At 41.5% G+C, this 26,833-nt stretch overlaps 1 protein-coding gene across 1 annotated transcript in view; it reads left to right on the forward strand.

Moving 5' to 3' along the window:
- LOC122559178 (inositol 1,4,5-trisphosphate-gated calcium channel ITPR1) overlaps positions 1-26,833 on the forward strand; it is a 205,366-nt gene that overhangs the window by 84,932 nt on the left and 93,601 nt on the right. Inside the window, exons 20-22 of the mRNA XM_043708559.2 lie at positions 962-1,012; positions 13,588-13,720; positions 24,532-24,722. Of these exons, the coding sequence (XP_043564494.2) occupies positions 962-1,012; positions 13,588-13,720; positions 24,532-24,722 (375 nt within the window). The remainder of the gene's footprint in view (positions 1-961; positions 1,013-13,587; positions 13,721-24,531; positions 24,723-26,833) is intronic.

Here is a 26,833-nt window from a genome sequence, read left to right on the forward strand (position 1 = left end):
TCCAAATTTCTATAAATTCAGGTTCTGCGATCAGCCATAGTGGGATTTGAACCTAGGTTCTCAAGATGCGGCTTGCAGCTCTGGGTTAATACTCAACCATAACAGCAATAGGTCATCAACTCTCCTTGATCAGTTTTCTGGTTTGTGTCAAATGAATCCATTTTAGAATGGGTTGTGTGACTTGTTTAATGCACTTCCTTAGTGGATGATATAAGTTTGTCCTCTCTCTCTCACCTTTGTTGGTTCCTTTTTAATGTCTGATGCGGGTGTTAGAGAAACCTCCCAAAGGGGCAAGATGGGTATTTTCAACGTGTCTCCGCCGTGGTGGGTAGCTGGAATGCTGTAGTGGTTGCTGTAGTGATGACTACTTTTGCCATGAGTAATAGGTATTCAGCTGGAATTGGGGTGGCCTCCTGACATCACTCTGCAGGCTAATTTCCTCCAAGCTAAAGCTAACACATGCTCCAGGATTGGTGCTGGAACCTGCTGGGGGCTTGATTTATCTAACTCGCTCTCTGGCTTGAGCAGTACGCCCTTGATCTTTATAAAGGGTCAAGGAAGGGCTAATATTGAATGGATGTGGTGGTATGCTTTGCTTAAAAACTGCTTTTTACTTGCTGCTTCTGCTGTCCTGCATGCATTCTGCTTACGCACCTGTGCCTATTGCAAAGAGTGTTCCTTTTTTTTTAAAAAACTTCAAAGTTTACAAATGTTAAAGCATTTGTACCAATTGTGTGAGAAGTTCGCAAGTAATTAAGTGTTTTTGTCAAAAGCATTTATATGCAACTAAATAGTGATGCTTAATAATTTGATAAGATTGTTGCAGAAATACTGTTCCAAACTGCATGCAGCATTTCGTAGCTAACTCTTGCTCAACAGTAGTGTGAAGAATTGCATCTCTGGTGTTAATTAACAAAGTCTTGAAAAGAAAATCTCGTTTTCTGCATGTCTGTCCTTCTAGCAGGAACTTGATCAAAACCTGCCCCAGAAACAGCTGGAGGATCAGAAACGGGTATGTAAACCAGCGCATGCACACCTGGAAGACCAGAATGGGTGGAAATCCCTGCCCCTGTTTTGGAAATGAACAATTTTATGCACACTAAATCAGCTTTGCTTTAGATTACAGTAATTATCTGATTTGAAAGCTAATTGATGTGATCTCCAATAATATGTGCTTAATATGATTACAATATTTCAATATGGATGAACACAGTAAAGTGTGGATTAAGTTTTGTGTGTGAAACGTTCAGAAAGGGAATCCTATTCCCAAAATACTTATTTTCCAGACACCATTATAACAAATAACTGCAGTAAATTGGTATCTGACACTTCAGTCCTTGAGGGCATGGCAGATGTACTGTTGATGCTTCATCCTAAAAGAAGATTAGAGATTTGGTTATGTGTGAATGTGAAAATTAATGGCTTTGTGTGTACTGTTGAACAAAAGAAAGTGACCCTTTAAAGTAAATGCGATTCATTGACTTAATCCTAATCCTGTCTGTGTTTAGAGAATGATTCACTGGGAAGGAGGGGGAGGAGAGAAAATGAGGGGGAGAGAGGCTTGGATTATAGTCATGCAATACATCCTGTGTGGGAGGAATACAATGACAAGTTTTAACCTCAAACTTTCTACAGATTTTACTCAAACATGAAACAGATGATTGACACTTTGTCGTCTTAAAAGGATTTACCAAAATTTACAAAGGTGAAGTTTACAGGAACTGTGCAGATATTTTAAGAATAGATTGCAATGCTACCCTGAGGCAAGTCACACTTATGAAAAGGCTTCATTAAATTTGTTTGATGCATTTATGTTTTGTGTTCACATTGTCCATTTGTACAATTGGAATTTCGTTTAAATTGTAGCAGCGGTTCTTAAAAACTGCAGAAATGAACTAGCTGAGCAGAATTCCATTGTCAATGGTGCTAAGTGAGCAAAATTATCTTTTTAGCTTCAGTATTCTGTTCAAAATATTTTGTGCACATTTTCTGCTGCTTTTCTTTCACCTAATTTGTCATAGTTTTTTTAAAACATGTCTCAAACACACAATTTGAATTGACTTAAATCTGGCCTTCTGGATCAGTGGTGCTGGAAGAGCACAGCAATTCAGGCAGCATCCGAGGACAGGCAAAATCGACGTTTCGGGCAAAAGCCCTTCATCAGGAATAAATCTGGCCTTGTCAGGTTAGAATGATTGTTGGATCTAGTAATGGGGAATGAACCAAAATGGATAAAAAAAGGAAACGTAAGGGAGCCTCTACGCAATAATGATCATAACATGATATGCTTGGATACAGAAGGTTTAAGAATGGGCAAAAAGATCAGGTTAATAGATTGGAGAAAAGGCTGAATTTAACAGCCTGGGAATGCAACTTGGGGGGAAACATATGGCTATATTAACAAACAGGAGAAAGTGAGGACTGCAGATGCTGGAGATTAGAGCTGAAAAATGTGTTGCTGGAAAAGCGCAGCAGGTCAGGCAGCATCAAAGGAGCAGGAGAATCGACGTTTTGGGCACAAGCCCTTCTCCTGCTCCTTTGATGCTATGTTAACAAACAGTAATATAGAACAATTACGGAAACATTTAAAATGCCATTCCCCAAGGTCTAGTGAAAATGTACATCGGTTTTAAAAAAAACTTTATGCTAATAGGACTCCATGGATCAATTAGAACATCTGGAAACAATTGAACATGAGAAAAGAGGCATTCATTAAATATATAGATAGTAGAGGATTGCACTACAAGGGGAAATGCAAAAAGATTCTGCGAAGTCAAAAATCAACTTCGGAAGGTATAAAAGAAATATTAGGCTGCATTACCAAGGAACAAAAACCTATAAAATATTTTAGACTTTAAATGGGAAAGAAAGACTATAAATGGGGATTGGGCTGTCTAAGGACACAGGATATTACCAGCAATATCAGAAATATTAAATGATGATTTTTACTTCGGTATTTACAAAGGAGGTAGAACTTGGAGATGTTCTAATAGTGGGATCTACAGTCCTCTTCTGAGGAACTTTAACAGCTTTGTTAGACAGGTAAGGTAAAAGAGGGCAATGCTGCTTGACTATTGCACACTTGGGTTCCAGTACCATGTGATTTAAGATCTTTGCAAAAGGTGCTATCGAACTGATTCTTTTAAAAATGTGACATGGAATAAATGAGCTCAAGTGCAATTAGAATTTTTTTCAAGAATTAATGATTCTATTTGATTAGATTTTTAGACACCATTCCTTACAGTGTGGAAACAGGCCCTTTGGCACAACAAGTCCACACTGCACCCCCCCCCCCCCCACCCCCCCCAAAAAAAGAGTAACCTGTCCAGACCCCTTTCCCTCTGACTAATGCACCCAACACAATGGGAAATTTAGCATGGCCAATTCACTTGACCTGCACATCTTTGGACTGTGGGAGGAAACCAGCGTACCCTGAGGAAACCCACACAGACGTGTGGAGAATGTGCAAACTCCACAGAGTCACCCGTGGCTGGAATCAAACCTGGATCCCTGGCACTGAGAGGCAGCAATGCTAATCACTGAGCCACCGTGCCACCCCGACTTGAAGCAATCAAGATAGTGAGGTTAAAGCCCCTTGTCAGATTGGATGTGTCCAGTTCTTTTGAAATAATCTAGGGAAGAAATAGCAGGGATGTGTCTAATTAAATGTAATAAATTTTCATGCAAAAGTGTGGTGCTAGAAGACTGGATAGTAAATCAAATCCTTTTGAGGAGGAGGAGAAAACATGTCCAGAGAATTTTTAGAGTAAGCAGACACCTCAACTTAATGGAATCCCGAATTAAGGAAATGCTGTAACAGCATCAAGCAAAGTAACAGTTAAAAACCTGGCTTGACCAATGTCATTGTATTTTTACACAAGGTAGCAGACAGAAGAGACAACCGGGACAAAGTAACTGTCATTTGTCTGGATTTTTGAAAGACTTTCAATGAACTGCCCTCTAATAAACTAATGAATAAGCTCAGAGAATGGTATCCGAGATCTAATGGCAGAATCGACGTTTGGTTAGCTTCTAGACAGAAATAATCCAAAAGGAAGAAAGGCCGGTTATTTAGTGTCAGAAGATGGGAAATGGCGTTTCATAAGAATCAGTGCTGGGACGACTGCTGTTCACAACTTAGATTAACCATTTAGAATTTAATATTTTCTCCATTTGCAAATGACTGTTAGTCCGTATTGAAGAGGACTGTATCACAATGCAGGAGAGCATTAATAAAATTCCAAAATAAACAAATAATTGCCAAATGAAGTTTAATACCATTAAATATGAGGTACATTTGATAGGAAGAGCAGAGGTGTCAAATATTACTCCAAAGGTGCAAGTGTATGTAGAGTAGAGAGACAGATTTTGGAATGCAAAGATATTAAAATGAAAAAGTTAGCAAGACCTGTTTTTTTTTTAAAAAAAAATCAAACCAAGCATGAGGCCCTTGGCTTAAATAGACGACAACTTGAGTGCAATGTGCAGTTCTGGTTACTCTGTTCAGTGTCGCTGTATCTTGTATAACAGAATGTAGTGAAGATACACAAGGAAGACATCAGCAATGCGTAGATACTCATATCAGGAAAAGATTGACAGATAAGCCTTTCCTCTTGAGTGGGGTGAGGTCAAGGTGATCTAATTGAGGTCTTTAAGACATTTGACAGTGTGGATACAGGGAGAATATTTCCTTTCTGTTGAGAACAGCATAGCAAGATGCAATCAATAGGGAATGGTCTCCAATGAAATTTCATGAGAAAATCGGGAAAAACTTTCTTAGCCGAGGCCTGGTAAGAGTCCGCTTGTTATCACAGAGTAGTTGAAGTGAACAGTTTAGATGCTTTCCAGGGGAAACAGACCCCTCTGCAAGGGAGAAAGGAATTGGGGTTTCCAAACGTAGATTTCTATGAGAAAGAGAAGCAGACTTGAGTGAATCATAAACACTGGCATGAACTGAATGAGCCAAATCGCCTTTTTCAGTGCCATTTATCCTGTATCAAATGACTTCATTGAGTTTGCTTTACTCTTTAGTATTTCAGATCAAAGTAATGCAAAGTTGAAGAAATTATTATTGAAAATTGGTTGTGGCATTTGTTTAATGGCCAAGGGCTGATCTATTTCAGTTTTGTTGATCGGAAGACATTGAGGATGTTGCTGAGTAAATATGTTAATTCCAGTTCAAACGTTTGGCTGTGATAATGTCAGTGAAACCCTACTACTATTGAAATGTTTTGGATGGTCATCTCCCATACAAATTATGTCCCTTCTGCTCTTTGATTACTGGAGGCTTTCAGTCTTAATATGTTCTGTTTGAAACCCACGATGCTTGCACAGTGGAACAATTGTAAACCATTTGTAGTTCTCCAGATAGTTTATTATATTTTCGTAACTATATTGGTGTATGTATGTACTGCTGATTTTACTTTGTGTCCGGAGAAGTATGTTGAACATGCAAATGTGCTGCTGGCTTTATTGTTCGACAGTGGATTATTAAAACATTTTGCTTGCAAGACAAATTAAGTTACTGTGAGTGTGTTAAGACTCTGACTGCAGTCTCGATCTGTACTCTTCAGTTCCATATACTGGTGACTTTGCAACATTTGTCATGTTTTGTCTGTCTGTGCGCCTGTCTGTGGTTCCCTCCTCCCCCCTCCTTTTTGCCTAAATCAGCTTTTTTTTTTAAAAAAAATCTTCCTTAGGAAGACAAGGGCAAATATTTGAAATTCAGTACCTTCTGGAAGGGGATCTGTATTTACTATACAACATATTTAAAACCTTCTGTGGTTAAACATTTATCCTTCTGGCTCACTTTCTCCATGTTTTTCTAATTTCCACATCAAGATCACACAGAATGCAGGGAAAAAAAAACTGATTAGTGTCTTGTGACACGGTTATAGCACGACTGTCTCTGAGCTGAAAACTCCCAGTTCAGGTCCCACTCCAGGACTTGATGGCCAAGAAAGGTACATTACAATGTGATCAAGTATAGAAAGTAGGAGATCATTCAACCCTCTGAACCTGCTCTGCCATTTAATACGGTAATGACAATGTTTCTCTACCTCAATGCCATATTCCCCCTTTTCTCTTTCGACCCCTTGAAGCCTTAAATCTAAAAATGCATCCGTCTCTTTCTTGAATATATCCAGCCTCCACAGCCTTACTGGGATAGAGAATTCCATAGATTTGCTACCCTTCAGGTAATGCGTTTCCCCATCTCAATCCTAAATGGTCTACCATGTAACATTTATTTCTTTGTTGATTCATTTTGTGGGATGTGGACATCGCTGGCTGGGCCAGCATTTGTTGCCAGTCTCTAGTTATCCTTGACAAGTTTGTGGTGAGTTGCTTTCTTGAGCTGCTGCAGTCCACCTGCTGTGGGTTGACCCACAGGTCAATGCCCTCTGGGAGGCAATTCCAGGATTTTGACCCAGTGATAGCGAAGGAACGGTGACTTGCGGGTGGTGGCGTTCCCATGTATCTGTTGCCCTCTTCCTTCTAGATGAAAGTGGTTGTGTGTTTGCAAGGTGCTGTCTGAGGATCATTGGTGAATTTCTGCAACGCATCTTGTAAATAGTGCACACTGCCAATACTGAGCGTCAGTGGTGGAGGGATTGGATGCTTGTGGACGCAGTGCCAATCACGTGGGAGGCTGCTTTACCCTGTATGTTGTCAAGCTGCTGGAGTATTGTTAGACCTGCGCTCATCCAGGCAAATGGGGAGTATTCCATCGCACCCCTGACTTGTGCCTTGTAGATGGTGGGCAGCCTTTGGGAAGTCAGGAGATGAATTACTTGCTGCAGTATTCCTAGTTTCTGACCTGTTATTGTAGCCACTGCATTTATGTACTGAATCCAGTTGCATTTCTGATCAATTATCACTCCCAGGATGTTGACAGCAGGGGAATTCAGTATTGGTAACACCATTGCATGTCAAGGGATGGTGGTTAGTTTGTCTTTTATTGGTGATGCTCATAGTCTGGCATTTGTTATCCCAAATGTTACTTGCCAATTATCAGCCCAAGCCTGGATATTGTCCAGATCTTGTTGAATTTGGGCATGGAGTGCTTCAGTGTCTGAGCTGTCACGCATAGTGCTAAACATTGAACAATCACCGGTCAATATACTCACTTCTGACCTTATGGACAGGAACGTTGTTAATGAAGCAGCTGAAGATGGTTGGGCCAAGGACACTACCCTGAGGAACTCTTACAAAGATGTTCTGGAGCTGAGATGACTGACCTCCAACAGCCACGTCCATCTCCCAGTGTGTCAGGTCTGACTCTAACCATTGGAGAGTTTGCCCCCTGATTCCCATTGATTCCAATTTTGCGAGGTCTCTTTGATGCCACACTTGGTTGAATGAAGGGTTTCTGGACCCTTGGTTCTCCTACATTTCTGGTAGGTTATTTGTACCTTTTTTTTTTTGTCAAGGCAGAACCAAAGTATGTGACCAAATTCTTTGCCATGCCATGTGATGAACAATCACCTGATGAAGCAGCACTCCGAAAGCTAGTGCCTCCAAATAAACCTGTTGGGCTATAACCTAGTGTTGTGATTTTTAACTTTGTATATCCCAGTCCAACACTGGCTGCTCCACACCATTTGTTCCCCATTGTAATTTCTCCAGCTTCTAACTGTAAGGGAACCTACATTTGTCCTTTCTTAAATTTGTTTCTTCACACATTCACAGGGGCCTTTAGGTTCCCTTGCTCTATTTTCCCCACTCATGATTCAACATTTGTCCTCTTTTGCTGAACTGCACAACACTTCCAATCCTCAGGATTGCTGCTTTTTATGGCATTTTTAAATGTTTCCTCTTTAGAAGTGATGCTATCCCAAATTTCTTTTGTAAGCTTTTGTAGCTATCTTGATTCGTGATACAGTCGATCGGAGTCACCACTGGGTAAGTTTTTCTTTCTAGCTTTGCATTGGAGAAGACCAACTTGACCTCGTTTGATGTTCCTGATACAGGAGGATTGTTTGCATTGAGAAATATTCCCTTTTCTGATTTAAAAACTTGGCGTGATTTTCAACATAATGTAAAGAACCAATTAGGCCCCTCCACCTATCTTCACTGGTGCTTACAGCCAGTAGCCTCCTTTTTTCTGGTTCACCCAAGTTCTTGAATTTTTGTGGAAAAATTTAGTTGATTTGTAAGGCTTGGAATTTCACCTTGGTTTTTTCCAATTTTTGTGGAAACCTATTGGTGTTACCTTCTTTCTGTTCTGTCCATAAAGCTTGTGAGCCACAAGTCCTGGTAATAGAACCCAGCGAAGATTCCTTTATAACACAGTTTCTGCACATGGCGTGACTAAATGCTACTAATACACTGCAGCGCTTCACAATAAGATGGATCTTTCTGTTGTTTGCAAGGACTTTGTGCTCAATTTGGATCCAAACACTGATGTTAGTTGCTTTACGTGACTGGATACTTGCCTAACTCCATTACATTATTAATTTTTGAGGTATGCACATCACTGGCAAAGCTGGTACCATCTGTGACTCCCTGCTGGATCTGCAAAAGTAGAGGATGGCCTTCTGATACTTCTGTGATTTGCCATGTCTGGGTACAGCTGAGTGACTTGCTTGCCCTCTTCTGACAAATAAAAGACAGTGTTGCTTTGGGACCGAAGTTGCAACTGGACAGGCTTGTTTTCTACTTGAATTGAAAATGCTTTGATGGGAACTGATTATTTGTTTGGATTGCAGATTGATCAGCATAAGCACTGGACAGTATCCCCTGAAGGTAGTGAGCTGCGCCTTGGATGTTTTTTATTGTAGTTGCTGCCAATCCAGTGAAACCATTCTGCTGTTACTTTTTGGTTAAAAAGCAGACCGCTGATGACATTGAACTATGCAGCAAACTTGTTCTTCTAGAATGGGTTGCTTTTCAGCAGTGGAGTGGTGGATACCTAAGTTTTTTTTTTTGAAATTGGTTGCTGCTTCTGACTTCCCAGCCTTTCTTCTCTGACTCACTAAGAAACCTACAATCAGCTTACTGTGCACATAACAGCAATATTTCTTGGTTAATATTGCTGAGCATCAAATCCCAAGGGGCATTTTCTAACTGAGTTGTCAAGAAAACCATTTGGTGATCATTTGGTACCGGAGTCCATTGCTAAACTGGTGGATAGCAGGATGACGTTCAGCGATTCTTTTGAAATTTAAGCTTCTGACAATGCAAGAAAAGGCTAAAATTCATTTGTTACTTCATTAGCAAATAAACTAAGAATTTCTTCTGCCGTCAGCAGATAATTTATCTGCTGCAACAACACCTTGTTGGCTTTAATTTGGCAATGAGAGCCAAGCTCATCATGGCAATATTGCTCCAGGATGGACTGGAAATACCTTTTATGTGATGGAGCTTTTTATCTTTTTTTTCCTGTTTTTTTAATTATTATTTTTTTTAATTTAACCCCCACACTACCACCTAAGTGCGGTAGTGCTTATTTTTTCCCCAGCACCCATGGTATGTGTGTGCAGGTGTGAGACACAGTGAAAGACACAAAGTGCACGAATCTTTATTCAAATTCCACCACCAGCAAGATAGGAAAACACCCGGGTGGCCAGTGACAAACACTGCCCTTCACATCAAGGGGCAGTGCTGTGTGATCAAAACAGTGAAGGGGAGGGTAGGGACTAAATCAAAATAGAGTTGGAGGGGGAAATGATGCACTCCACTCCCTGCGGCGCCCACCTCTCCCTGAACAACTCCAGGTGATGGAGCTTTTATTTTGGGGAAAATAAATTAGGAAGTATTATTAACCAGTCTTCCTCGTTCTTGAGTGGAGCTTTCTCACTTCCAGTGTTGGTTGGTTTCCCCTCGAGAGGTGTACGGTATATGGGGCTTTGTGCTGGAGTATTTTGTATTTTCTTTAGCCAGTCCTTTACATTTTTGTTCATTTTTAGTTTGGGGCACTTCTGTTTACTGTTTCAACCCCAAACCCTAAGAGGACAACACCAGTGTGAACCTTTGTATCCAAAACACGCACAGATCGAATGGTTTGCGTGTCTAATGCAAGGTTGATTATCGTCTTTTCGCAAGGATTGAGAGACCTCTTTCTACAAATGTGGACTGCTGCCTCAATCCATTTCTTAAAAATTACAACAATTCACCTTAATGCAGCAAAATGTTCCACTGTGCTTCACAGGAAGCTTATTAAACAAAATTTGGTATCAAGCCACAGAATTATGCAGGCGAATGAAATACTGGTCAAGAGGTAGACCTGAGGAGCATCATCGTGGAAGGAAGTGCAGGGAGTTAGTCATTTAAGCAGGTATTTCGAGATCTTAGTCTCAGCAGTTGGAGCTGCAATCACTATCAATCAAGTGAAGGAAATTGGGAATGAGCTGGGAGTTAGAATTATAGGAATGCAGAGTTCTCAGGGCTGAGACAGGTTATGAGAGAATGATGTGGCTATGGAGAAGTTTGAACACGTATTATTAAAATCTGCTCCTGGTCCTGCAAGTGTCATTGTCCATGTCAGGAAGCACAATGTCTCATGGATAAATAGCCCTTGGCATGGGTTAGGAGATCGACAGCAAAGTTTTGAATGAGCTCAAGGTTGCAGAGGGTATTAGACTGGAGACCAGCCAGGAGGCCATTGGAAGGCTGTAGATAGAGCTGAGACCAGGCAAAGGCTTCAGTCACAGATGGGAAGAAGTGGGCTGTATTATGGCAGTGGAAGTAAATGGTTTTGGTAATTGGATGTGTGATTAGAAAACAAACTTGTCATTTACATCTCCTGACCTTGAGATTGTTATCTAAAGCTTTTGGTCCTCCTGCGTGTTAAATTGGTGCACAAATTTGAAATGTAAAAACTTTTTATACAGTCATAGAGGTCTCCACTCGGAAAAAGGCTATTCAGCCTATTGCACTGGTTAAAAACTAGCGCCCAACCACTTTCAAATAGGAGAAAGTGAAGACTGCAGATGAGGAGCAGGAGAGTCAATGCTTCCTGATGAAGGCCTTATGCCCGAGACGCCAACTGTCCTGCTCCTCGGATGCTGCCTGACCTACTGTGCTTTTCCAGCACCACACACTCGAATCTGATCCTCAGCATCTGCAGTCCTCACTTTCTCCTAGTTGATTTCAACCTGACTGCCAAGCCTCTTCCAAGGATGCCTACCTTGAAGCTCTCCCTTCTCTACATTTGAACATAAACCCTTCATCAGCAATGTCGATTCACCTGCTCCTCGGAAGCTGTTTGATCTGCTGTGCTTTTCCAGCATCTCTCACTCAACCCGAATGGTTTTCATACCACTTTCCAGCACTTGGCCATATCCTAGTAGGTCTGATTTTGCAAGTGCACATCTAAATACTGCTTCAGTGTTATGAGGGATTCTGCTTCACAGGCACTGTTCCACATTCCCACTACATTCTACGTGAAAATGTTTTTCCTTTCATCCTCTCCAAGGGAAAAGGTCACTTTCTGTCCACCCTGTCTCTGTCTCTAGGCCTCCCCACGCACACGTGTGCGCACACACCATCTTAAACAATCTTATCAGTGTCCCTTCCTCCATGCACCACCCCCACAGTATCCTTTGCTCCAAGGAAAACAACCCTTGGATTGTCTGCATCCTGTCTAGTGCAATCACGCCATCCCTGTAATTTGGATTCCAGAACTCTCCCACAAAACCTGAGCTGTGACCAACCAACACTTTTTATATAGTTCCAAGCATCGCCTCCCTGCTCCTAAACACTCTGCCTCGGCTAATAAAGACAAGGATTCCACGTGCTGCCTGAACCATCTTTTTTTTTTTAAACTACCTGTCCCTGACATTAAGGAACCAGTGGGCATGCACGCCAAGGTCTCTGATTCTCTGAGCTCTAAAAGGTCCTAGTGTTTGTTGTGTATTCCCTTGTCTGTATTCAATGCATCACCTCTCGCTTATCTGGATTGAATCCACTGATCATTTCATCTGACCAGCCTGTTTGTGTTGTATTGAGATTCAAGCCTACCTTCCTTTACCAATTTTATATCAACTGTGAACTCATTGATCAACCTTCCCACATTCAAGTCTAAGTCAATTACTTATACCGCAAGCAGCAAGGGCCCCAATACAGACACCTGTTGGATCTCACCAGGCAAAGGCTTCTGGTCACAAAAACACCCCTCGATTGTCACTCTTTTTGGTTCCTGCCATTCAGCCAAGTCAGGATCCAATTTGCTAACATTTTGTGGATTTCTTGGGCTTAACCTTTGCTATCTGTCTAATCTTAACAAAAGTCTTGCAGATATCTCAGTAGACTACATCAAAAGTATTGTTCTTATCTACACACTTGGTCACCTCTGAGAAATTCAGTCAAGTTGGTCAGACGTGACCTCCTTGACAATGACCTCTGTTGATCAAAATCCTGCTGACTGTTCTTGATTAATGCAGATTCACTCTGTTCCTCAGAGTTGTTACCGATAGCTTCTCACCCGTAAGGTTAGACCAACTGGCCTATAGTTTCCTGGTTTATCCTTACCTTGAATAATAATACCATATTGGCTGTCATCCAGTCATAGAACCATGGATTCATATTTCATGGAAACAGACCCTTTGGTCCAACTTATCTATGCTGACCAAATTTCCTTAACTAAAGTAGCCACACTTGCCTGCGTTCAGCCCATATCCCTGTAAACCTTTTCCTATTCATGTACCTGTCTAAATGTCTTTTAAATGTTGTAACTGTACTTGTATCTACCACTTGCTCATACCACAAACTGCTGTGTTTGGAAAACATTTTCCCTCCGGTTCCTTTATTAAATCTTTCCCCTCTCCTCTTAAAAATATGCTATCCAGTTTTGAAGTCCCCCACCTTAGGGAAAGGACACCTGCCATTCATCTTATCAGTGTTTTTCCCCCCCCCTCCATGATTTTATAAATCTCTATAATAAGGTCCCCTCTCCAGTGGAGGAAAAAGTCCCAGCCTATCGAGCCTCTCTTTAACTCAAACCCTCCAGTCCTGGTAACATCCTTGTAAATCTTTACTGCACCTTCTCCAATTTAAGAATATCGTTCCCAACTCAAGGCAACCCGAACCTTTGGCACCTTTTCCTGTGGCCGAATAGGAGTTGGATATCCATTGCAAAGGCTCTTGCAGTTTGCTCTGTTGACTCGCACTTGGGATAGATTTCATGTGCCCCTGGTGATTTACATACACTTAAGTATGTTCCATTTCAGCAAAATCGGCAATAGGAATGTATAACCCAAACCATGATGCTCTATCTTGCTACCTAAGTTTGGGTGCAGCAAATAAGAGGACCACTTGGTGATCAAGCATCCTTGCGCCTTGCATGTTAACCATGTATCTGGCAGTCCAACATCTGCTTCTCTTCAGATAACCTATGACCTAGCCCAGTTTCCCCTCCACGATTCTCCTGTTTTAACCTGGAATAATCTGTGATTAAACTGACCAGAAAGAGATGTTTCCCCTTAATAGCCATGTAAATTTCAGGGGAAACCCCTCTAAATTCAGGAGACTACCTTTTGCTAATGTTGATTTCTCTTCCATTGTAAACAGTTTACGATTGTTCCTTTTTCACTGTCTGAAAGTTTGGTACTCCCTGCTTGTCTAACACACTTGCTTTGCTTTTCCAAGGGTGAAGCTCTAAGGCAGATCTTGGTCAATCGTTACCACGGCAACGTCCGGTCAGTAGGTAGAAGAGACAGCTTGACTAATTTTCATAATGGCCCACTGTCAGCAGGAGGGATCAACAAATCCCTTGAACGAGGTAAGATATTCCTTTTATTTTGCTTCAGCTTGGTTCCCAAATAATAACACACCAGTGGTTGGGTGCAACATCTGGGGAAAGAGGCTCCAAGTTAATGTTTCGGCTAATGAACTGATGTCAGCAGGTACAGAATCGGGGAAAAGATCTAAAGCAAAGATCAAATGGGGTGGCAAACAGGCATGACTCAGTGATGAAAGTGTTGATTGGGCTCCCAGTTTTGTGGCAGATTACAAGTGGGCCACAGGATTTTTTTTAATAAAACCACACAAAGTTATATTCGACAGCCAGTCTGCATTTTAATGCCTGAATTCTTATGTGGTAGCCCAGGTATAATTGGAATGTATTTGGTGGCTACCTTAGACTTGCCTGTGAGATGTCCATGAAACCTCATTGAATTCACTTTCTGTTTTTGCTTTTCCCCTATGAGTACTGAGGGAATTTCTGCAGCTAACTCTTGACAGCAGCCCATTGAACACGCCTGAACTTACTTTTCTGATTGGGTCTGTTTTGACCTACTTTTGTGTCGTTTTGTCTGAGCAGGTACTGCGGCTCGTTTTCTGTCCGGGCTGTTCTTGATTGTAATAATTTGATGCAAAACTGTAGAGTCTGAAAACCTGTGCCTTTTTCATCAGTAGTCAAAGGATACTGAGCAAATTTTTCTTGAAATTGTTGTGAAATTGAGACGTCCAGCACTACTCTTCAGAGAGAATTTCCCCTCCTGAGTGTTGGGTTCTGTTAAGTTTAAAGCTACTTCCATTAGTTGGATGTGTCCTCAAAGTTGAGGGGTTAATGGTGAATATCACATCCTTTTTTTTTGTTTCGATAGCTTCTGATGAAACTTGGGTGTAGCTGGCTAACGCCCTGACTTGGTTTGGCATCAACCTGACCAGAAGTCATCGGAGTCCCTAGCTCAAGCTTAAGTAGCACAGCCAAACTGGATGAATACTTTGCAGTTATTGAGTGTGGAGCATTATTAAACCAAGTGCAACAGAAAAATAGAGACTTGAAGCCAGACCAACAAGCTTTTAAAATGTGCAGATAAGGCACACTTAACAAGCTTATTCCTCAGCACCACTTATTGCCAACACCCAGTCATTTAATTGAACCCAGACTGATTGCTATATCGTAGCCGAAATAACATCGGATAGCCTGCTGTTTGCAAATGTGCTGTGCAAAGCCAAGGCCAAGCTGGTCCCTGCTCCTCGGCTTACCTCAGAAAACTGTGTACACATTTTTAAAATTACCACAGGGGGAAGCCACCTCAGGTTACAAATGTCACCAGTCTCTATGCTGTACTTGAAGCCTTGGCGTGGATCTCCAAGTAATTAAAGCAAACCACCGATGGATTCAACAGCTTCTGTTCTGCCAGTAATCAGCAGCTGTCTTTGGTCAGGTTACCAAGGGAGTTTGCGACATCTAACTAATGGGGTACAAAAATAACTACAGTAACTTAAACCATATTGCATGGAATTTACCACTCTCGAACAGCTATTCAATGCTCTGCAAATAGCCTCCTCCCACTCTGATTCTTTTAACCCCACTGATCTTGTCTTCTGTTCCTTCTTTATATTATCTTTCCTAGCATTACCTGAAATGCATCTGTCCTCAGACTCCCTGTGCAGTGGTGTGAAACTCATTCCAACTACGGACAGTATTGAAACTGTGCAGCAAAGAATTTGGCTTTTGGGATTTTAAGATTTCAAGATTTCTTGAATTCTGCTCAGAAAATAAAAACATAATTTCTCTGGTCACACGTTAAGCCGCAATGCCCATAGTCAAAAGTCGCGTCATTGGATCATTTTGAAAGGTGGATTTAAGTGGTGATTAAAATTTATAACTGTCTCGAAAGAAATGAAACATTGATAGGAGTTGGTGCGTCTGTAGCTGTTTCTTCAACACCTTCTCCCTGCACCCACCCTCCAAGAGCTTGTTCCACTTTCATAAGTATTGAATCAGCAGTTTGTAGGTGCATCAGCTTCTCCTCCTGTTAGGCTGAGAGTCAACTGCAACCTATTATTGTTTACTCCAATAAACAAATGCTGAAGTTGCACTGTGACTCCAGGCCATTCATTTCTACTCCATTAGGAGGCTCCTTGTAACTTGAACTAAAACAGCTGTTGATTAACAGCATAGCAGAAGTTATTAAATCCATCAATGCTCACTCTTAATTGCATGGAGGTCCTAGTGGATGTGCCAGGCTTCAACTGCAGCACAGAAAGTGGTGACATTTAGAATTTGAGAGAGGATGTGCACACTACATTAAAAGGCAAAAATAACAAATGTGTCACACCAGAGCTGCAACATGCTGACATTGCATTCTTGGCTTTTGTCAGGTTTAACCTGAATTTTAGGAGTTGCCTTTTAGATAGATAGTAATCATCAGGTTAACCCTAAAAGCAGACAGCTTACAAATAATGCTTAGCAATAATTTGCTTGCAATTAGATATTGTAAAATTATAGGCTGACACAGGTCTAGCACAGTAAGTACATCAGTGATTCGATGGAAAAGGAGCATTAAGAAATGATTATTGAATCCGATTGAAAGAAACAGTGAATGAAATTTCTGTCCTGCTGTCAATGTGATTGACGAACTTGCACTAACATTTATACCTGCTTTTATACCTGGGAACATCTATTGAAACCTGAAAGCTGTAATGCAAACTTTTATCTGTATTGACTAGATGGAAACTGGACAGTTTAACCAGGGGAGAGGTTGTTTTATGATGCAGCTTGTATAAAATTTTCCAGAATATTGATGAAAACCGCCAGTAAATGCTCAGAAGTGGACAATAATGACTTGGGGGTGCAGGACTCAGTTTTGCAATTTGCGGTTTACATGAAACTTGGAAGTGAACTAACCAGTGAGTAAAATATTTGTAGACTTCCAGCGGGAATGGAATGTACGGAGAAATGCAAATAAAATTTGCAAGAATCAGAGGAAAAGTATTGAAGAATGGGTGATGTGAGGAAATGATCTTTCAAGAGCTATGGTTAGAATTTGGAACACATGCTTCCTGATAAAGTTAACACAATGAGAACTAGGAGCAGGAATAGGTTGTTTGTCCCCTTCAGCCTTCTCTGCCATTCAGTGGGATCATGTCCGATCTGCCCTTGCTCATGTCCACACTGTTAGGTTTTGCCATAACCTTTTGATTCTCTTGCTGATCAAGAATCTATCTCAGTCTTAACTCTACGCAAAGACTCTGCTCCCACAGCTCTCTGTGGTACAGAGTTGCAAAGACACGTGATCCTCTGAGAGACGAAATTCCCCCTCATCTCTTAAATTGGTGTCCCTCAATTCTGAGACTATGCCCTCTGGTCCTCGACACTGTCACAAGGGGGAACCTCCTCGTAGCATTTACCCTGCCGAGCCCCTTCAGGATCCTACATGTTTCAATGAGTTCATCTTTTATTCTTCCAAACTCTAGTGAGTAGAGTTCCAGACCTGTTTAACCTTTTTGCAGATAGGACAATCCCTACATAGCAAGGATCACCTTAGTGAACCCATCTTTTCTGAACTAAGGGGACCTAAACTGCTCACAATATTCCAGATGTGGTCTCACCAGTGCCTGTAGAGTTGCTGTAAGGCTTCCCTGCTCTTAGACTCCAAACCCCTTGAAATAATGAGTAATATTCCATTAGCCTTTCTGATTATCTGCTGCACCCGTGAGCTAACTTGGTGTTTCGTTCACAAAGCACCTTTTTGTATTGCAGGGTTCTGCAGTTTTTCTCGATTTAAATTATAGCTAAAACATTCAGTAATGGCTTTCAAGAAGGAACGAGCCAAATTTGAAGATAAATTTTAAAATTGCAGAGGTATGGAGATAGAGTAGGTAGTTGAATGAACTTCAAGGCTTCACGATAAAGCTGACGTAAACTTACTGTCTCAATGTGCTAGAATTTGAATTGATTTTCATTAATACAAGGCCCAGCGCAGATTTTACATTCTCAGGCAGGTTCTCAGATGTAGGGGTAAACCAACAGATTAAGTCCTCTCTTGTGCATTGCTTGAATATATCTTCAGACTTTAAACCAAGTAGTTGTATTGATCATACTTGATGTGCTGTCTACTCATTGGAGCTCCCTAAGGATAGGGCCCCTTCCATACTCGTGACTTCTCCCACGTAGAAAGACAATGGCAACCGATACTAGGAAACACCAGTATGTGCGAATTCTCTTCGTGCCACACACACTATTCGAAGGTGTCACACCTTCATTGTCACTGGGTCAAAGTTCTGGGACTGCTGTCTTTTATGGGTGTCACCACACATATGGAATGCAGTAGCTCAAGAAGGCAGCTCGCCATTGCCTTTTCAAGGGTATTTGGGGATGAATAACATGTGCTTGTCCAGCTAACAAAGCCCATATCCTGTGAAAAATTAAGAAAAAGATAGCGTGCATTCTGTCTTGAATGGGGCAATGGTTATATAGGAGCAAGATTCAAGAGCAACTCGACCATAATGTGTAGAACACTTGCAATTCAGATTTTTGTTCCTGAAACAACCTCTTGCATAATCGGCCCATACAAGACACTCACTCGCACTACACAAATGTTTGTGAGTGTTTACACAGACAGAGTGATGAAATACAGTCATATGACTCCATGGAATAATTGGCAGACATCCATAAGTGCTTTCATGGGAAAATATTAGGCAGTTCACTCATTCTATGAATTTTCATGTAGTAGTAATATGTAGGCATGAGTTGACAGAGTTGTTTATAGGTGGAATTTAATGGGAGGGTGGTGAGTGAATTAAAGCTGGGAATTTGTGCAACATTCTCGGTAATTAAGATCAAGCTAGACACCCATCCACATTTCGCTGTTATTTAGAATCAGAGTCATATAGTACAGGAACAGCCTCATCAGCCCAACTTGGCCATGTGCACCAGTTTTCCCAACGGAACTAGTCCCATTTGCTTGTTTTGGCCCATATTCCTCTAAACCTTTCCTATTCATGTACCTGTCCAAATGTGTCTCAAATGTTGTAATTGTACAGCCCTCTACCATTTTTCTCTCTCAGTTCATTCTATATATGCACCACTCTGTGAAAAAGGTTTAGGTTCCTTTTTAAATCTTTCCCCTCTCATGTTAAACCTATACCCTCTGGTTTTGGATTCCCCTACCCTGGAGAGAAGATCTTGGCTATTCACCTTATTATTTTATAAACTCCCACAAGGTCACTCCTCAGCCTCCTCCACTCCAGGGGGCGAAAAGTCCCGGCCCATCCTTGCTCTCCTTTAAACTCAAGCTTTCTGTCTCAGTAACATCCCTGTAAATTCTTTTTCCACCCGGGTGACCGGAATTGTACACTGTATTCCAAATGTGGCCGCACCAATGTTTTGTGCAACCATGACACGACATCCCAACTCCTATATTCACTGCTCTGACTGAGAAAGGCAAGTGTGCCAAATGCTGCGTTTTCCACCCTGTGATGCCACTTTCAAGGAACTATGTACCTGCACCCTTGGGTCTATCTGTTCGACACATTCCTTCAGAGCCATACCATTAACTGTGTAAATCCTGCCCTGGTTTGTCTTACCAAGATGCACCACATTGTATTTATCTGAATTAAATTCCATCTGTCATTCCTTGGCCTACTGGCCTAGTTCATCAAGATCCTGTTGTAATCTTAAATACCTTTATTCACTGTCCACTATACCACCAACTTTGGAGTCATTCACAAACCTACTAATCATGTCTCCCCATAGTCTCATCCAAATCATTTATATAAATGATGAATAACACTGGACCCAGTACTGATTGTTGTGGCAAAGCACTGGTCGCAGACCTCTAGTCTGAAAAATCATTTTGTACCACCACCATCACCCTACCGTCAACCAATTTTGTATCCAGTTGATTAGTAGGATTCCTGTGTGATCTATGGAGGAGAAGGCATTGATGATGACAGTTGATGTACATCAGTTTCTTTGAGCATTATAATTTGTGATGGTGTTTGTAAGATTTTATTGCTTGAAGTACCTTCAGAATTTGACATTTGAGTTGCTCAGGAATGTGGGTAGCCCAGGGTTTCCTTTTGCTTCTCCAATTTAATGCTTCAACACAGTACAGTTGACCAGCACCTTTTTTGCCTCTTTTGTAGTCTGTATTGTTGTGAAGGTTTAAAATTCGTCCTGATAAATGCAAGATAGAGTCATACAGATGGAAACAGACCCTTTGGTCCAACCCGTCCATGCCGACCAGATATCCCAATCCAATCCAGTCCCACCTGCCAGCATCTGGCCCATACCCCTCCAAACCCTTTCTATTCATATACCCATCCAAATGCCTCTTAAATGTTGCAATTGTACTAGCCTCCACCACATCCTCTGGCAGCTCATTCCATACATGTACCACCATCTGCGTGAAAAGGTTATCCCCTTAGGTCTCTTTTATATCTTTCCCCTCTCATCCTAAACCTATGCCCTCTAGTTCTGGACTCCCTGACCCCAGGGAAAAGACTTTGTCTATTTATCCTATCCATGCCCCTCATGATTTTATAAACCTCGGTAAGGTCACTCCTCAGCCTCCGCGCTCCAGGGAAAACAGCCCCAGCCTGTTCAACCTTTCCCAACAGCTCAAATCCTCCAACCCTGGCAACATCCTTGGAAATCTATTCTGAACCCTTTCAAGTTGCACAATATCTTTCCGATAGGAAGGAGATCAGAATTGCATGCAATATTCCAACAGTGGCCTAACCAATGTCCTGTACAGCTGCAACATGACCTCCCAACTCCTGTACTCAATACTTTGACCAATAAAGGAAAGCATACCAAATGCCGCCTCCACTATCCTATCTACATGCGACTCCACTTTCATGGATCTATGAACTTGCTCTCCAAGGTCGTCTTGTTCAGCAACACTCCCAGAGCCTTACCATTAAGTGTGCATGTCCTGCTAAGATTTGCTTTCCCAAAATGCAGCACTCTGCCAACTTTTCAGCCCATCTGATCAAGATCCTGTTGTAATCTTTGCTGTCCACTACACCTTCAATTTTGGTGTCATCTGCAAACATACTAACTATACCTCTTCTGCTCTCATCCAAATCATTTATGTAAATGACGAGAAGTAATGGACCAGTGCTGATCCTTATGGCACTCCACTGGTCACAGGCCTCCAGTCTGGAAAATCAACCTTCCACCACCACTCTCTGTCTTCTATCTTTGAGCCAATTCTGTATCCAAATGGCTAGTTCTCCTTGTATTCCATAAGATCTAACCTTGCTCACCAGTCTCCCATGGGGAGCTTTGTCGAATGCCTTGCTGTTTAAATTCTTCATATGGACTTCAGTATGTTTCTCTTTTCATCAGTATTCAAGTTCCATGCTACTAGTGACTGTTTATATTTTCAGAACTATACTGAAGCTAAATGAATTAAAAGATAAGTTGCAAAGACTAGACTTGTGTCTCTTGGACTGTAGACGATTGAGCATTCCTCTACTTGGTGTTTCAGATTAGATATCTGTCTGTTAAACATGTATCAAATTAAGCATCAAAAGATGTTCCGTGATTTACAAGGGTTTTATTATAATTCAATGGCTTAGATCAAAAACCAGTTTCTCCTTTTCTGTCTGTATCCCCTTCCTATCCAGGAATCAACCCCTAATGGGTAAGAATCCAGATGTATTATTTGGAAAAAAAAATCTATTAGTATTTCTTTTTGCAATTAGAAACATGAAGCAGGAACAAAATTTCAATTTTGCATTGCATAAATTTCAATCTTTGCTCAGGTCAGCACTTCGATTATTCTTCCTGCAGGATGTCAATGATGTATTCTACTAATTACAACTAATTAATCAAAGCATCCAATCACCAATTTAGTCACGCTGCCCCATTGGGCATCGTTGGTAGAATATCTCCTTTTGTTTTCCGAAATTGACTGTCGAATTAACAAAGTCATCCAATCAAGTAATAACTGCAAACACTGCTCACCAGGGGCAGTGTAACAGTACCAAAAATGAAAGAAGAGAGGAAACCAAGCAGGGGATGAAATCAAAATGGAGTTGGAGGGAGAAATGTCTCCCTGCTCTCTGATTTTGAGGATGTTGGTGACATGTGGGCACAGATATAGCTGCAAAAGAAGGCCAGGCATTCTAGAAACAACTCCCTGCCTGGACATTTTCGTGACAAATTTTAGCTCAGCCCAGGTGGAGGCCCCCATGGAGGTCTTTTAACATGCCCAGCCCCCTCAACACAGGAAATGGGGAATGAAGTGCTACTGAACAAAGATTAGCAAGTTGTTTAAATAGCTAAAAAAGGAACAAATTCTCCCATGACCAATGTATACTGCCGACTCCACAGAATAAACATTTGGGCTGGGAGACTGTGAAACCCTTGCACAGTGCTGCTGTGCGCGATGCCCTCCAATCAGGTCACTGGTGGAAAGCGGGAAGACTTTTGCGTTGTGGAGCCTCCACTGGGGACCTGAGAACTCATCTCTCTCTTCGTCTAATTTTGGGAAAAGCCACAGCCAAATCTCTCTCCACTCAAGAAATGCACAAATTTACTGTCCAGGGCAGTGTGACAATAACAAAGAGAACCCAGCTCCTCTTTTTAGTTAAGCTGGTCAGAAATGTCAGGATGCACATTCAGAGCAGGTAGGACCTGAATCCAAGCCGCATTTCTCCTCCACTGTGCCACAGGAGCCATCAGCTTCTTTCTAACCAAGTAGGAAGTCCACTGAGCCTTGCCTGGTCTGAATCGACGCTGGAGTCATTCTGCTTGATCATTGGAGGTGCAGTGGTAATGTCCCTATCTCTAGACCAGGAGGCTTGGGTTCAAATCCTGCCTGCTCCAGACAGGTGTTCTCATTAGCTTAGACAATCTTTTGCTTGACCCTTAAAGGGACTTGCGTTCGTAACACTGCTGTGGATGATGGAAAAAAAACAATAGTTTGCTTTGACAGGGAAGTACAGCATTGATAGTTTAACCTGAAATTTCGAGCATCTGGGGATGCTGTAAGAAAGAAAGTAGGAATCTGAGATTTGTCCCTAAAAGGTTGCTGAAGGCGAGGGTCATTTGAAAATTTCAAAATTGGGGTTGATAGGTTTTTGACCGGCAAACATGCTGTGGAACAAGGAGCCTAGTCAGCTCAATGAAATTGGCGTACAGATCAGCAATGATCATTTTGAATACTGGAACAGGCTCAAGGGTAGTTTGTTGTGAGTAAAAATGGCTTTGGGTTTAAAATTAACAACATTTTTTGGATTATATTCTCTTTGGTTTTAAGTGCATCCGTTTAGAACATTGTTCTCCCCATTTGTTTAAATGATATCAGATTTCCAGGTTAGAGTTCAGGACCCTGTAAACTGCAGCAATAATGATGTGGTTCCCTGAGCTGAGTCAAGGGTTGGAAGTTAGACCCAGAGAACCTGATGGGGCGGCTTACTGACAGATAAATTTTCTACCTTCCAGAAATTGTCAAAACTTAATTTGCATAGAGTTGTTTGGCAGCAATCCCTTGTTTTATTAATTGACCAAAGTTGTCTTTGAGATGGCTGATTGAACCGGCCTTCACCTCTTGAAATTAGACTATCCAACCCCACCATGAGTAACGCCGATAGGAATATTTAGTCAGCTCGGCCTGTGAAGGAGGGCCTCTTGGTACAGGGCTGTGATGATGCTCTGTCTGACAACTGATCTGACTTGGCTTTTCAAGCTGGCTAGCCTCAAATTAATGCCGAGGTGTTTGACAAAGAGCAAAAGCTACTAGCACCAGACTACAATGATTAATGGGACACCATTGTGACATATACAGTACAGTGTTGAGCCAAGTCTACAATGAAGTTTAGGGCTGATAACATAGCATTGTTGGCAAGTCGGGGAAAAGAGTGGAGTAGAGATTAAACAGGATATGTGGCAGTTTGTGGAAAACCTAGATGGTATTTTCAGCTTCTGTGAGGTACTGCACATGCCTGGTAAATGTGGCATTGATTTGTGGATTGGGAAAATCCTTGTGGAATCCAAGTAGAATTGGGGTGATTTAATTAGAATCATTTGGCCCATCGAGTCCACACCGATCCTCCAAAGTGCATTCTACCCGGACCCACCCTATCCCTGAAACCCTGCATTTCCCATGGCTGATCTACCTAGCCTGCACACTTGGAGATTATGGGCGATTTAGCATGGACAGTCTACCTAACCTATGCATCTTTGGACTGTGGGAGGAAACTGATTCGGAGGAAACCCACGCAGACACTGGGAGAATGTGCAAACAACACAGGCAGGCTGGAATTGAACTCAGGTCCCTGGTGCTGTGAGGCAGCAGTGCTAACCACTGTTCAGGCTGGGAGAGAGGGAAAGAATTTCTTCTCTCTGAATTGCTTTGGTTCCCCTTTCAGGTGCTTGACTCTTCTGAGATCTGAACGTTGTGCCAATGTTTTCTCCACCTGTTGTGACCTCCACCTGTCGAAAGTGCCGTTGTAAATTTGTAGTGTAGCCCTTTAATGCTCCTTTTTTGGAAAGATAGCTTTATGCATTTTGTGTATGGCTTTGGAGGAATTGAATTAATATTCCAGTATCAATGTACTAAATATGTCCAGGGTATCATATATAATATTTTTAAAAAAGCATTCCAAGATGTTTGTTTGTTTGCACGGATCTCTGAATAGGATCTGAATAGGATATTCTTCGGCATGTGTAATAGGTTGCAACAACTCTTCAGTGGATCATTGCAAAAGCACTGACTTTTCTGTTCACAAATGAAAGATTAAAACTTGCCAATTTCCCAAAACACAGTAACTCTAAAGTTGTTGTTGATAAACTGTCAATCTTTTCTGTGCTTTGTTTTTGATACTGTGTTGTACATATTTCAGGAAGTGGTGCAGGACCGGGCACACTGAGCAGAGGTGAAATGAGCCTTGCAGAAGTACAATGTCACTTGGACAAAGAAGGAGCATCAGACCTAGTCATAGACCTCATCATGAATGCCACCAGTGACCGGGTCTTTCATGAAAGTATCCTACTTGCAATTGCTCTACTGGAAGGGGGCAACACTACAATTCAGGTATAGATATTGATGCCACCCTAATATTGACTGTTGTGACCTCCTAATTAAAAGTGTTATGGTTTATGCTGCATGATGATCCCTGAAATCACCCCTCCCTATCTGGTGAAAGATCACATAACACCAGGTTATGGTCCAACAGGTTTATTTGGAAGCACTACCTTTTGGAGGACTGCTCCTTCACCAGATGATGAAGGAGCAGCGCTCTGAAAGCTCATGCTTGTGAATAAACCTGTTGGACTATAACCTGATGTGTGATATTTGACTTTGTACACCCCAGTCCAACACCAGCAAATCCAAATCATGACAGCCCTCCCTATATGTGTAGCCTACTCCAGTCCGAATATCTTTGCATTTCTTCCATTTTGGTCTCTTGCTAACTCCTGAAGAGCTTCACCCTGCCACTAAGCAATGCCATCAGCTGACTAGATCCTGGTCTCTGTTATTCCCTCTGACGTTCCAGTCTTCTCGTCTTAATATCTCCTTATTGTCAGATTTATCTGATAAAGCTTCCATGGAATGCCTTTACTTTTTTGTCATGTGCAAGATAAGACTGAAGTATAACCTGTTGCTTTATGCATAATTTATTAATTGTGTATTTATATTTTGATGGTTTTTGTCAGAGTAATTTATCCTCCAGTATAAATATTGTTATGCCAAATTAATGCGAATGTCCTGTTTGGACATCTGTACAGTTAAATACTGGGAAAAGCCATGATTGTCTGTTACTGCTGCAATAAATATTTAGTCAATTTTAGATTTACGAATTCTACTTAGACGACCGCAATTATGAGAATACATTGCTGGAGAAAATTCCAGGAGATTTGTCTCATTCACAAACCGTTCGGATAATAAATTGTTTTTGTAATGATTTGGATGAAGGGACTGCCTGCAGTCAACTGTGCAGACAGAAAGATTGGGAGGAAAGCAAGTTTTGAGAGTACAAAGGATCTGCATAGTGATATATAGGAATAGGGAAAATATGGTATAATGTGGAAAAGACCACTTCGAAAGAAAGAATAGAAAAGCAGGATTTAAATGGAGAGAGATTCTGAATGTTGCAGTACATAGAAATCTGGATGTATGTGAATCACAAAAGTTATAGCAAGTAATTAGGAAGGCAGCTGAAATATTGAGCTGCATTGGAATATGAAAGTAGAGACCTCTTGCTACACTGGGAGAGAAAATGTATGAGACCACACCTCGAAGTGTATTTATTGTCATGATTGTCTTGCCTCGCAAGAGATATACTTTGGAATGATTCCAAAGGTGAAACTGTTGTCTACCAAGGAAGAGTTGAGCAAGTGAGACCTGTGTTCCTGGGAGTTTAGAACAATGAGAAAAGGTATAATTGAAACATCTACAATTCTGGGGGCCCGGACAAAGAATGCTGAGGGGTGTATGCCCTCGTTTGGGGTGGCGGGGGGGGGGGGGGGCAGCGCCGGTGGAGGTTGGAACCAGAAAGAGGCTGCACATGTCTATTCCATTTAGGATGGAGATGATTTTCTTAAGTCTTTGGAATTCTCTTGAGAGCAGGGTGGCAGAATAGTTGGGTGTAATCAAGACTGAGTAGAACAGATTTTTGATTAACAGGAATTTTGGAGAAGAGGGAGAAAAATAGATCTAAGATGACCATTCAATCAGACATGATCTGAATGAAAGGTAGGTCAGGCTCAATGGACCAAAAGTCTGTCTTGTGTCTTGGTATCTTGTATCTTACCTGTAGCTCCACACACCTTGAATTGAGAACATTATTAACTTTTTATGTCGGATAAAAATGATCAGAAACCATGTTTGGTGATCATGAATCATGTTCTGATGATCATTTGGCAATTTTATGTGCTAATGGTTGTATTTTCCATTGCTATTGTTGTTTCAACTTTAGCTTTAATGCTTCCGATAATTTATAACGTCTTTTAGATATTCCTTCAGTTTATGGTTTGATTGATGTTCCGGTGCTCAGTGGAATACATGACTGCTTGCATCTCTTTTCAGCTTGTTATTTAAATATATTCCATCAAAATAAACTTGCTGCAGAATGTGGGATCTCCATGTTGATGGGGAGGGAGGAGATATGGCACAGTGGCTCAGTGGTTAATACTGCTGTCTCT

This window comes from Chiloscyllium plagiosum, unplaced genomic scaffold, assembly GCF_037043375.1.
Source record: "Chiloscyllium plagiosum isolate Xiang-an unplaced genomic scaffold, Cpla_swu_hap1 HiC_scaffold_14, whole genome shotgun sequence".
NCBI lineage: Eukaryota > Metazoa > Chordata > Chondrichthyes > Orectolobiformes > Hemiscylliidae > Chiloscyllium > Chiloscyllium plagiosum.